We start from the raw sequence: 14045 nt of genomic DNA, 5'->3' as shown, positions 1-14045 counted from the left end.
TTTTATACTATATATATATATTATATATATATATATATATATATATATATATATATATGCTTATTATATCCTCTTGTCTATGCCTCCTCATACACAGATGTCTGAGAGAACAAAATTTCTTCTACAGACTCTGCTGGTTTTACTCGCTCCTCTCGCTTTCCGACCAGAGGAGCTATCTCGTTCGTTCAATTTCGATGGAGAGATAGAGTCAAGTTAAGCTACCATGGCAACCGTACTGAATGTTACCGTTCACAACGGTTTCGTCATATATACGTACGTATGTACATGTATATATATATATATATATATATATATATATATATATATATATATAACTAACTTATTTATAAATATTTTATGTTATTTTAATAAATTAGAAGATGTAAAAGACAGGTTGGAACAACCTTAAAGAATTTTTTTGTTTTAATTTAATATTATATATATAATATATAATAAATTATATATATATATATATATATTTACATTGGAAGATCCATTTATTTCAGTTTACTCACAGTTAATGAGATGCAACATTCATCCGTTACATCAGTCATAACAACATCATGACAGTGACCATATATTACATATAATTTAAAAACGTGTGTCTTTACAGATTCCAAAAACTAAGATATAGTTATTCCTATATAAGAACATTAAGGAACATTACAAAAAAAATATATAGATGAGTCCTTTCAACAAATCTGTGCTCATCCAGTTTCTAGTAGCTGATTAATCTCACAACCTTGTCAAGTAAACTCTTAAAAGATCCCTATGGTTCACCATCAACAGCACGCTTAGGTAACCCATTCCATACCCTCACCACCCTTCAAAATGTTTCCCACAGTAAAGGTAGCCAAGTGTGGTAAAGCATAGGTAAGCATTGTAAAGAAGGTATGGCAAGGCATATTAAAAAACATGGCAAACCAGAGTAAACTATGGTAAATGCATAACATGACGCATCATAAAAGTGCAAAAATACTGTGGTAAACATTTATAAGGGCACTGTTACCCTCTGCTCAAAGCCTGTCCCCAGTTTCAAACATATAGGGTGTGCAGATATCTCAAATAGTGTGCAGAATCAGAAGTTGCTGTTTGTTCGCGGTTCCTGTGCAGACTGTGTGTTCATTGGTATCGTTCTGACAGTGCTGTCATGGCTCTGTTTCGTTTGCCGACAGGGTGACAAGAGTGTGCGAGTGATGCGCTCCCTCCTGGCCGCTCAGCAGACCTTCGTGGACCGGCTGGTGCAGCTGATGAAGGCCGTGCAGAGAGAGAGCGGAAACCGCAAAAAGAAGGTGAGGAGACTGCAGGCTTACAGGGATTGACACGCTGCGTGGTTAGAATGAGTGTGTGCTAGGGACCTGGTTTCTCTACTTTTCATTAGAAGACTGTGTTAAAAATACTCCTTTTTTTAAGTTTACTAGCCCAGTCTTGGCTGCATGTGGTATTAAACATGTTTCATAATTTAACTAAATCTTTATTTTAAGAGTAAAAGTAAACCATGAAACAGGTTTTAATTCCAGAAAGCATGATTATAGCATCATTGATTGAAATTACTAAATTAAATAGTCATGTGCAGGAAAATGGATAATAAGGCCCATACTATCTCAAGGTGCAGGTGTTATCACTGCTTAGAAAATGACTTCAGTTTCACTTTGGGTATTTGAATGAATTGAATAATAAAGCATGGTAAACAACAGTAAATCCATAGTATAACCATGGGGAAAAACCTGAGTTATTCCCTAATGGTAGCACCCCCTACTGTTTCAGACGGAGAGGCTGCAGGCTCTGCTGGCTGACAATGAGAAGGTGAATCTGTCTGAGATCGAACCCATCCCCCTCCCGCTCGAGCCTCAGGTCCGCATCAGAGGAATAATCCCAGAGAAAGCCACGCTCTTCAAGGTGAACTGCGCACAGAGGAGGGCTGGGGGCCAAGGCTCCTGAACTGGGAAAGGAGGGAGAATGAAACAAGAAACCTTTGTGGAAAATGAGATTTGAAATGTATATATTAACAGATATCTATAAAAATGCTGAGTCTTGTTAGAATGTAGTTTTCCTGTTTTTGTATCTTGATGAAGAGTGAGTGTTGTAGTTTTACAGCAGCCTATGAACAGTAGAGATTGTCTGTGCACCTCATCCTGCCAGAGTTCATTGTCCTCCAGTGAAACATTTCTCCAAGGCCTGTCCTGTTCTTCTCTCTCCCCCTCTCACTCTTTTTGTCTCACTATCCCCCGGCAGAGTGCTCTGATGCCTGCAAAGCTGATTTTCAAGGCAGAGGATGGGAGTCGCTACCCGGTGATCTTCAAACACGGAGACGACCTGCGACAGGACCAGCTCATCCTGCAGATCATCTCTCTCATGGACAAGGTGAGGAGGGGGAGGGGGTCTTAGGTATAATCTCTTTCATGGACAAGGAAGGGGTTCTATACTCCTTTTCAGCGCATTGACGGCTGACATACAGAGGACACAACTGGAACAAAAACTCTTTCACCAAGACCTTCACAAATGAGGTCGCTGTAATTGGGGTGTCCTTATAAGGAAAGTGCCGAGTTGCATATCTTGTATTAATATATTTGTAGAAGATGGAAACAGCCCATGTCTGCCACCTGACTTACTATTCCTGTTGCTATTTTTTAGCTCCTGAGGAAGGAAAACTTGGACCTGAAACTGACCCCGTACAAAGTTCTGGCGACGAGCACCAAGCACGGTAAGCACTGAGGAGTAAAGCCCAGGTCTGCTATAGAGGGGAGGAGCACAGAGCAGTAAAGCACATATTTGCTATAGAGGGGACACGCGCCAAGCTCAGAGCAGTAAAGCACAGGTCTACTATAGAGGACAGGAGCGCCAAGCTCAGAACAGTGAAGCACTGGTCTGCTATAGAAGGGAGGAGCACCAAGCTCAGAGCGGTGAAGCACTGGTCTGCTACAGAAGGGAGGAGCACCAAGCTCAGAGCGGTGAAGCACTGGTCTGCTATAGAAAGGAGGAGCACCAAGCTCAGAGCAGTGAAGCACTGGTCTGCTATAGAAGGGAGGAGCACCAAGCTCAGAGCAGTGAAGCACTAGTCTGCTATAGAAGGGAGGAGCACCAAGCTCAGAGCAGTAAAGCACTGGTCTGCTATAGAAGGGAGGAGCACCAAGCTCAGAGCAGTAAAGCACTGGTCTGCTATAGAAGGGAGGAGCACCAAGCTCAGAGCAGTGAAGCACTGGTCTGCTATAGAAGGGAGGAGCACCAAGCTCAGAGCAGTGAAGCACTAGTCTGCTATAGAAGGGAGGAGCACCAAGCTCAGAGCAGTGAAGCACTGGTCTGCTGTACAGGGGAGGAGCATCACACACAGAGCAGTAAAGCACAGGTTGTCTGTAGAGGAGAGGAGCACCAAGCACAGAGCAGTAAAGCATTGGTCTACTGTAGAGGGGACCATAGAGCTTCACTAAGCTAATAAAGGCAATGGATTTCCCAAGAAGGGAAGCAAGAGTCACTTGTGGAGAAAACAGAAATGTATATATTGAAGAATTAGCCGAAAGGATTATTGGGTCCTGTTTTTGTATTCTGATTGAGGCTGGGTGTGGTAGTGAACAGGTCCAGATATCCCCCGTACAACCTGCAGGATGCTTTGTGTTTGTTGTCAGTGTGTTTGATAACGTCCTGCCCTCCTGTTTCAGGATTCATGCAATTCATCCAGTCAGTTCCTGTGGCTGAGGTTCTGGGCACTGAGGGGAGTATACAGGTGTGTGCTCAGTGTCCTCTATTCAGACACCATTGTTTTTTGTTTTTTTCGGTCAAAAAAACAAAGCAGTGTAATAAAGCATAGCAAAAGCACGATAAAGCATATGTAAGCATAGTAAAGAATAGCAAGGTATGGTGAAGCATATTAATAGACATGGCAAATTATGGTAAGTGCATAGTGCAACCATGGGAAAAGCTGCAAAAATACTATGATTAACTTTTATAATGGTACTGTACACCAGTATAACTAACCTACAAAAAAATCTAGAACAACGTAAAATGTCTGCATTAAAATGCATTTAAAACCTTGTAAATCTCACACAGAAATGTAGAGGACTCAGCCATGTCTTTGTTCTTTCTGTCGGTTTGTGTGCTTGTGAGGACTACAGAACCTTCTAACACACATGTACATTCAAGAGTTGTGATCTTGCATGCATGCGTGTGTGTGTGTGTGTGTGTGTGTGTGTTCATGTTCTTAAGAGATTTAATTTGTTTGATGTTCTGAAAATTCTGTTTTCATAATCCAGGGTTAGAGTGATCGCAGGAGTGTTTAATACAACTGCAACTGCTTTCCTTTGCACCAGCCTTGGAAGCCTTTTTTGGTTTTGTTTATAAAAAGTTAATAAATAACTTTCCATGCCTGTCTTTGGTAAAATAATGTACCTAAACCAGAGGAGTTCAGAAAACCAAGACTGGGTGCCTAGTCTAATATAATATAACGGTGAAGTTCCCTGTGTAAAACAAGCCGGCAGAAAGTCTAGGCAAGGTTTTGGAGTCCCTGCACTCCCCCAGCATGACCCCAGTTGAAAGACCTGACCCTCGCCCCCCTGTCTCCCTGCCTGGCCCCCCTCCTGACTGTCCTCTGCCTGATTTTTTTTCTGCAGAACTTCTTTCGGAAGCATGCTCCCAGTGATAAGGGTCCGTACGGCATCAGCACTGAGGTTATGGACACCTACGTCAAGAGCTGTGGTGAGACTCGTCGTTCCACAGTACAATATGTAGGTGTGATTCATGCAGCTCACACATCCCAGAGAGAGGAATGTGACTTGCTAACACCCAGAAATGAGTGTGTGCCTGCCACTACAATATTATAGCCTAGAGGGATGAGCAGTGATCTGTTAGCTGTGTGTGTGTGTGTGTGTGTGTGTGTGTGTGTGTACACACACAGTACCAGTCAAAAGTTGGAGTACACCTGCTTGAAACAAGGTTTTTCATGATTATCTATGCTTTTAACTGTATAAACTTGTCTATAAACACTTAATATTTCATTATATGATACGTATGTACTTATATAATCTGATAATCATAAGTGAATTGCATTCAGAAATTTAATTTTTAAATGAAAATGTAAATCTTGTCAAATTCAATGAAATGGTCACCCAAAGCAAGGGGATTTCAGTCTGAAGCCCAAGTCAGTTAAAAGTCTGAAATGTGTATAACATGGTGTTATAACACTGGCCTAAGTATAAAAGTGTCTTTGTTAGATGTTCTCTGAGTTAACTAGCATGTTACCTAATTAACCTTTTATCACCAATTGTTGTTAACAGGTGAGGGTCCATGATTACTATAAATATAGGTAGCATAAGCACAAGTTTGTCATTCCTGAATGTAAGGGAGCAGAAAATGGCAAAATACGCTCAGTTAAGCAAAGAAAAAAGACAGTCTGTAATTACTTTAAGAAATAAAGGTCAATCTTTAAGACAAATTGCAAGAACTTTGCAAGTGTCTGTAACTACTGTGGCCAAGACCATCAAACTATTTGAAGAAACTGGCACTCATGAGGACTGAACAAGGTCAGGCAGGCCAAGGTTGACCTCAGAATCAGAGAATAAGTTCATTTGAGTCACAAGTCTGCGAAACTGGCGATGAACTGCCCCTGAAATACAAGCTCAGCTAAATGGTACTAGAAGTACAGATGTTTCAACATCAACTGTTCAGAGGAGATTGCGTGAAGATGGCCTAACTGGAAGAATTGCTGCAAAGAAACCGTTGTTAAGAGTGCAGAGTAAGAGGAAGAGACTTGCCTGGGTCAAAAAACACAGAAACTAGACGTTTGATGAGTGGAAGTCGGTCAAGTGGACCGATGAGTCAAAATTTGAAATATTTGGGTCCAACTACCGAGTATTTGTAAGACACAGAGAGGGTGAGCGGGTGGGTTCTGCATATGTGGTTCCCACTGTCAAGCATGGAGGAGGCAGTGTCATGGTCTGGGGTTGCTGGTGACAGAGTTGGTGATCTTTACCAAGTCCAATGCAAGCTCAACCTGTATGGCTATCATAGCATACTTCAGAGGCATGCCATTCCATCAGGATTACGCCTACTTGGGCAGCCCTTCATTCTTCAGCAAGATAATGACGCGAAACACACCTCAAAGTTGTACAAGAACTATCTGGCAAAGAAGGAAAGTGAAGGACAACTCAATCTAATGGCCTGGCCTGCCCAGTCATCACACCTCAATACCATATAACTTGTATGGGACGAACTGGACAGAAGAGTCAAAGCAAAGCTACCAACAAGTGCCCTACATCTCTGGGAATTGCTGCAGAAGAGCTGGGAAGACATGTCGGGTGATTTCCTGCTGAAACATGTTAACCGAATGTCTCAAGTTTGTGAGGCTGTTAATAAGGCAAAGGGTGGCTATTTTGAGGAATCCAAGGTTTAGAGACAATTTTCAGTTTTCTTGAACATTGCTTTGATATTCCTTATGTTTTGTTTTGTATATTGTAACATGTTTTTTCATTTTCAAGTATTTACAGAAATATATATGATGTAAAACATTGTCAATTATGAAAAAAAACCTAGTGTCCAGTAAGTGTACTCAAACTTTTGACTGGTACTGTATATATAATTCATTTATAAAAGCTATTTTGTTCCTACTAATGTGTGCTCTCCACCTAATAGAATTGATGATAATAATGATGATGATGGTAATCATAATGATAATGCTGATGTTGTATAATCTCACAGCTGGTTACTGTGTCATCACCTATATACTGGGAGTTGGAGACAGACACCTAGATAACCTGCTGCTGACCAAGACAGGTGAGGCAAACTGAACTGGACAGCACAAACGAAACAACAAACCACCACCACCGTTGTGATAAGACTCCCATTGCAAAGCAGTTTGATCCATTCCAGGTTTTGCCATGAGCTGAAAAAGACATACACAAGCTTATACACTGAGTCCTATACACTGTTCAGCATGGATATACAAGCTCACAATAAGACCTGGAATGGCTCAAACTGCTATTAAATCATAGTCTTATTTCCATCTCTGCCACCACACCACAAGTTATGTTTTGTACTGTCGTACAGCAGGGGGCAGTATAGATACATGCTGCTGGAATAAGCAAGTCTATTTCTCCTTTTTGGCAACAGATGTCTGAGAGAACAAAATGTCTTCTAATGCGTCTGCTGGTCTCCTCTCTCCTCTCGCTTTCCTCTCCTCTCTATCTCAATTCAATTCAGTAGTGCTTTATTAGCATGACTTACAATAGCAAGTGTTGCCAAACCAATTATGCATGCATACATGTACATTGCATCAAACTGATTTATAAAATACAATAAAACAAACAAATTAGAAGATTAAGGGCAGGTTGGAAACAAATTAAAGAACAAAATAAAATAATAATAAGCCAAAGAAAATAATTAAAATAATTATATATATATAAAATAAATACAAAATAAACAAAACAGTGGCAACAAGTAATACACTGTGTGCCCCTTTGGTTGTGGCAGGTGGCTACTTATTGACGTATTGGTCCCTCCCCTAGGAGTACACCCAGTTTTTCTTGGTCCGCCATGTTTGGAAAAAGTGGATGGACATTTAATATTGTATTAAAGAGTACTTCCCTTGTTTGGTTGTATTTCTTGCAGTGTAGGAGAAAGTGCATCTTTGTCTCGACCTCAACTGTCTCACAGTGACCACAGAGCCCGTTCCCTCTGGGCAGCCAGGTTTGCCTGTGTCCTGCCTTTTTCTATAGCAGGTTGTTGTCACTAATCCTGCACTTGGTCAGGATCTGTCGCTGCTTTGTATCTCTGACAGTGGAGAGATACCCTGCTAGGGTATAGTTTATTTTTAGGGCCCGATAACAATCCAGTTTCTTTAGGGATTTTGTTTCTATATCCCAATGTCTCTCTCTTTCTCTCTCTCTTTCGCTCTCTCGCTCGCTCGCTCTCGCGCTCTCTCTCTCGTGCTCTCTCTCTCACCGATGATCCTACTATTTGGATTGAGCGCTCCGCAGTGAGGATCATTGGTGTTAATTGGGATACTTTACCATTCTAAAAGAACCACCTGAAGAAGCAGCTGCATGGGTTTGTGTAGATTGCTGCACTCCCCAGTAAAAAAGCAGCTGTCATCCCAAGTCCAAGCAGCACTTGTTTCATTTACAATGGTAAATTAGCCCAGTCAACACCAGTGACCCTCATCTGATTGCCGTCACAGAATTTCTGGGGAGAGATCACTCCAAATAATTGAATGATCATTTCGTGCAGCAATACAGGAAGCATTTTGTATTGGACTGCTCTTTACTGTTTTTAGTCTGCTCTGTCTGCATATTTATGTTTCTGTGTAGTCACTTGTGAAGGCTAGTAACAGGAATTAAACAAATTAATCATTAATAAATATACAACTCTTGTCTCTTTTGCACTTGTCTTCGTTGTGTTGGTTCTGGTATGTGGGCAAGAGGCTGAATTGTGGTTAAACAGAAAACTGTTTTTGTAAATACTGTGTGACTGAGTGTCCCTGCTGTTCCCAGGGAAGCTGTTCCACATTGATTTTGGATACATTCTTGGAAGGGACCCCAAGCCCTTGCCGCCCCCCATGAAGCTGAGCAAGGAGATGGTGGAGGGGATGGGGGGCATGCAGAGTGAGCAGTACCAGGAGTTCAGGAAGCAGTGCTACACTGCGTTCCTGCACCTGCGCAGGTAAATAACACAACAACACACACACTGACTTATCAACACAGACACCAACACACACCCCAACACACTGACACACACAGAGTGAGCAGTACCAGGAGTTTAAGAAGCAGTGCTACATCGTGTTCCTGCACCTGCGCAGATAAATAACACACTGCCACAGACATACACACATACACACACACACCCCGACACACTGACACACACAGAGTGAATAGTACCAGGAGTTCAGGAAGCAGTGCTACATCGTGTTCCTGCACCTGCGCAGGTAAATAACACGCTGCCACACACACACACACACACCCCGACACACTGACACACACAGAGTGAACAGTACCAGGAGTTCAGGAAGCAGTGCTACATCGTGTTCCTGCACCTGCGCAGGTAAATAACACGCTGCCACAGACACACACACACCCCGACACACTGACACACACACAGTGAGCAGTACCAGGAGTTCAGGAAGCAGTGCTACATCATGTTACTGCTCCTGCGCAGGTAAATAACACAACAACACACACACTGACATATCAACACAGACACCAACACACACCCCAACACACTGACACGCACAGAGTGAGCAGTACCAGGAGTTCAGGAAGCAGTGCTACATCGTGTTCCTGCACCTGCGCAGGTAAATAACACACTGCCACAGACACACACACGCACACACACATATACTGGCCCACTGCCACACACACAGTGTTCCTACACCAGCGCAGGTTAAAAATAAAAAATAAAAAAATCACAGACATATCTACATCGACAAACCCACAAGCACTGTCGAGCTGTACTAGAATTTCACAAAGCAGTGACACACACACTCACAAACACTGCACTTGCATAGGTAATTAACATAGTGGCACACACACACACAGCAAACAGTACAAGGAGTTCAGGAAACACAGCCTTATCTCACGTGCGCTGGTAATTAACAGTGCCACTTACTCACTCACACAGACTCGCACTCCCTCTTGTGTCACAGTCCAAGCTGAGGATGTTTCTGTCTCAAGGTACTCCAACCTCATTCTGAATCTCTTCTCTCTGATGGTGGACGCCAATATCCCTGACATCGCACTGGAGCCGGACAAGACCGTCAAAAAGGTTAGTCACCCTGTGATTTGTAATTTTTTTTGTCTATGTAAATTCTGAGTCTGGGCCCATTAAATCCACAGAGGCAAAGGAAAACAGACTCATCAATTGAACCAGAATCCTCCACCTCACTTTGCTCATCTTCTCAGTGTAAAACTAAATACATACTTCACACATACATCATGGATGGACTCACATTGTATAGCAGTTTCACCCATTCCAGGTTTTATTATGAGCTTGATTAGCCCCAGTGTATAGATAACAAGCTCAAGTGTGTCTTATTAAATTCCTAGTAAAACCAGGAATGAATCAAACTGCTGTGCAATGGGAGTCTTATTTACATCACCGATGCATAGATGCGGGGGTGGTGCCCCTGTCCCTGTCCCTGTCCCTGTTTATATACCTTAGTTGGTTTTTGGACAATCTGCAACTTTTTGGATGTCCATAAAGTTAACATCTGTACATTTGCAGTTCACATTGTTTGTTTTGCATTTCAAAATTCAGACAGTTGTCAATCAGTTGCTCAAAGTGCTTGCAATCCGGATATCCACAGCCAATACAGGGCAGCACCTGGAGGCAGGATTACTGAGCTGTGCCAGCTTGCATTGCATTAAGGAAGAAGGGCTTTAAACAAATGCTGGCCCATGAGAGGAGTGGGAAGAGTAAGCACTGCCATTGAATCATCATATTGCTGCTGGGGAAAATAAGGCTTTTTTTCTTCCACTGTTTTTAACTGAAGAGGAATTCTGTAATGCAAAGCTGTATCTCTCCCAGGTTCAAAAAGACTAACAACCTAAACAAAGGATTAAATACACTATCACTGAGCTGCCTTTAGTTGCCTCTCTTGTCTCCTGCACATCTTCTCTATACTACCCTGTCAAAACAACCATATAATACTATTACCAGTGTATACAGTGCTACTGCGATATAAAACATACACACACAACCTGTTGATAACATGCAGATATTATTCTGAAATGTTTAAAAGACAGGTATGTAGTTTATTATGAAAGTAACAAAATCCTCTTGACTGTCTTGGCTGATTTAGTCCAAAGCGCACTCCCCTGTCCTCCACCTGGACTACCAGTCATGACGCTCCCCTTTCCCCCATCTGGGCTATCAGTCATGACGCTCCCCTCTCCCCCACCTGGACTACCAGTCATGACGCTCCCCTCTCCTCCACCTGGACTACCAGTCATGACGCTCTCCTCTCCCCCACCTGGACTACCAGTCATGACGCTCCCCTTTCCTCCACCTGGACTACCAGTCATGACGCTCCCCTCTCCTCCACCTGGATTACCAGTCATGATGCTCCCCTCTGCCCCACCTGGGCTACCCGTCGTGAGGCTCCCCTCTCCCCCACCTGGACTACCAGTCATGAGGAATATTCAGTAAGAAATCCATCAACTCAGAGCTACACCATTAATCTGTCCTCAATATTTTAGAAATGAGAAAGCGCTTTGGTGTCTGAGCAGAGTGATAATCATTAGCCACCTGTAGCACTGGGGGATTTATGGGGGAGTAGAGTTGCTCACTCGTCCCTAAATGAGGAATGTGTTTGAGAGTGTGGGGTGGCACAGAGTAGGGAGCTACAGAAGTCTGGAGCGGGAAATGAAAGTGAGAGAGATGGATTAGGGGAGGAATACAGCTATGGTCAAAATAATTAATTAATTTCAAAATAAAGTCAAATGAAACTTGCTAAATAATGTTACGTTAACATATTAAATTACATATTCTTTGTAGTTTTCCATATGCTTAACAAAAAAACTGAAAAATATGAAATAGTACTACTATTACGGCTTCCAGAGTTAACACTGTGAGTTCTCATCAGTACCAGGCAACAAAACACCAATGTGTCTCAGTTGTGACTGGCCACACACCAGTAAGATAAATCAGTGTCTGTCACACTGACACATAAAATGCATTTTGCAAAGATTATAGTCAAAGGCATTTAATGAAAGGCAGTGTTCAGTAAATGCTGTACGGTACTGTGCCAAGTGACTCATCCAGTAAAGGCACTATTACATGGACTGCAGTGCTGCACTGACCTGGGGAGAGTTGGGGAGGGAGATCAGCTGTATATAGTTCATCACGCTTTTGTGGCATCTGCTGTTTTTTAAGGTGAAGTAGATAGAGATCGACTACTGTTTTTTCTAACACTAAAAAGTTAAAGCCTAAAGTAATAACCCAGTGAGAGCCATCATAATAAAAACATAGACACTAGAGGCGGCTGTGACCAGTCCGGCTGTCACTGGGCGTGGCACTCCGAGCCCTAGCTCAAGCTGCCTATCGGCTGCTGGTCATTGCTTTTGCTCTGCTCCCTCAGGTGCAGGATAAGTTCCGATTGGACCTGTCGGATGAGGAGGCGGTGCACTACATGCAGAGCCTGATTGATGAGAGTGTGGGAGCGCTGTTCGCCGCGGTCGTCGAGCAGATTCACAAGTTTGCACAGGTGGGTTGCTTCGTACCAGCAGCCCAGCATGTCCTTTGATTATATATATATATATATATATATATATAATATATATATATATATATATATATATATATATTGTGTGTGTGTGTGTACTGTTCACTGTCTGATTTAATAACCGTACATTTGAGACAGGCATGTGGGGTAGGAGAACGTGTCCACATTATTATAAGTTCATGTGTGCAGTCAACCCTGCCTCCATAAGAAAGTATAACCTAGTCAACTCTGTCACTTGGGGTAGGAGAACATCTTCTCTTTATTAATTTGTTTGTATGTGCAGTCAACCCTGCCTGTTAAAGTATAACCCAGTCTATTTGCAAGCACTGGGCAGGGGAGAGTGTAATTCTGTCACCGATAGAATATGTGTTTGAATGTTGAATGAATGGAGTGCTTTTTTTTTTTTTTTTAACAGTACTGGAGGAGGTAGAGAAGCCTGACCGAGACAAGCGCAGACCTGCTGAACATCATCGTCATCAATCATCATCAGTAGCAGCAGCAGCTGCATTGCCTGTGTATGTGGAGGGGGGATCTCCTCTGATTTAAACTGTTTTCCATACAGAGCTGTTCTCTTGTAGCTGCCCACACTGAGAGTGCCTCCTGCCTGGTGTCTGTGCCGTACTGTGCAGGGAAACACTGGGAGCAGCCACAGACCTGACACAAGGACTGGGGGAATGGAATAGGTAGTGGTATGAGTTGCCAAGATTTGAAGATTTATATGTATAGAATAACACAATAATGTATTACTTTATAACACAGTAATGTCTTTTTTATTAGATTTATTTTTTTCCGTTATAGGTTTTGTTTTACAGTAAATCAGATCATGTTGAATGCAAAAGATCACTATATGGTTACTATGTTCAAAATGCCAAAATAAACAGTAGAAAATAACCACTATCAAAAATGCTTTGTCTGTTACAGTTTTTTTTTTTCACTTACAAATTAATGAAGAGAGCGAAAGCATGGATTGTTCAACACTCTGTAACCCGGTCGTATGGTTAGACATTTCTCTTTTTTAACTTTACAAAAGTGTTTAATTGTGGAGAGCGAGGAGTGGTGCATTCTGGTGTCAACAGTAGTTCTTCGGCTTCTTACAGGAACAGAAAATAGACATGCAGAAGTTAATTTCACAAATACACAACACAGCCCATCGGCACATAATAGAGGCACTTAGCCATAAATGAGTACAGCATTCCAATTTCCTGTGTTAATTATCCACTGACCTTTTGAGCAGCTGTAAGAATGGCTATATATGCAGCTGCTTCACTCATTCACCTTCCACGCTCATACTGCTGTTTATGCTGTTACCATGATAGCAGGAAAATGGGAGTAGATATTTACCAGAAGCAATAAGCCATCAGATACAGGATGGCACTGTGCACGCTGTGTGCTGCTTTAGTTTTGTATTCAATTTTATTGGTTTGTTTATTATTCCTTGCAGGGAATGAAATGGAGGTACAGTGGAGATGCATATGAAAACCATATGTACACCACGCTTGAAAACATGGATCTTGAGAATGCAAGACGTTAGTCTGCATCCTGCAAATCACTGATTTATAATGTATATTTGTACATTTTCAGGGGCTACCTCTAATCGATTTGAGAGCTTATTTCTTGTGAACACTTTGCTTTGTGAGACTGTCATACAAAGAGTCTCAACTTGATTAGAGGCAGCCAATGAACACTTACAAACATAAGTCATTAAATCTAAATAGCAATCAGATGAAACCGTGATATTAATGCACTTAATATAGAACGTTTTGTGGTTTAAATGTTCAGAATGCTTTGGCATTGATATTCTGAGTGTGAGATCTACACTCTCAATGAAATTCTAAGTGCAGTT

At 42.0% G+C, this 14045-nt stretch overlaps 1 protein-coding gene across 2 annotated transcripts in view; it reads left to right on the top strand.

The window, feature by feature from the left end:
* pik3c3 (phosphatidylinositol 3-kinase, catalytic subunit type 3) overlaps positions 1–13089 on the top strand; it is a 35578-nt gene extending 22489 nt beyond the window's left edge. For both annotated transcript variants that reach the window (XM_041218689.1, XM_041218679.1), the window contains 11 exons: positions 1176–1292; positions 1768–1899; positions 2236–2364; positions 2635–2704; positions 3657–3721; positions 4605–4689; positions 6688–6762; positions 8478–8646; positions 9654–9744; positions 12059–12184; positions 12618–13089. In XM_041218689.1, the coding sequence (XP_041074623.1) occupies positions 1176–1292; positions 1768–1899; positions 2236–2364; positions 2635–2704; positions 3657–3721; positions 4605–4689; positions 6688–6762; positions 8478–8646; positions 9654–9744; positions 12059–12184; positions 12618–12632 (1074 nt within the window). In that variant the 3' untranslated portion in view covers positions 12633–13089. The remainder of the gene's footprint in view (positions 1–1175; positions 1293–1767; positions 1900–2235; positions 2365–2634; positions 2705–3656; positions 3722–4604; positions 4690–6687; positions 6763–8477; positions 8647–9653; positions 9745–12058; positions 12185–12617) is intronic.
* Positions 13090–14045: the final 956 nt, after the last annotated feature.

Source organism: Polyodon spathula, chromosome 2, assembly GCF_017654505.1.
Source record: "Polyodon spathula isolate WHYD16114869_AA chromosome 2, ASM1765450v1, whole genome shotgun sequence".
Classification (NCBI taxonomy): Eukaryota; Metazoa; Chordata; class Actinopteri; order Acipenseriformes; family Polyodontidae; genus Polyodon; species Polyodon spathula.
Note: the sequence above shows the minus strand (reverse complement) of the source record. Positions and strands in the feature narration are given on the sequence as shown.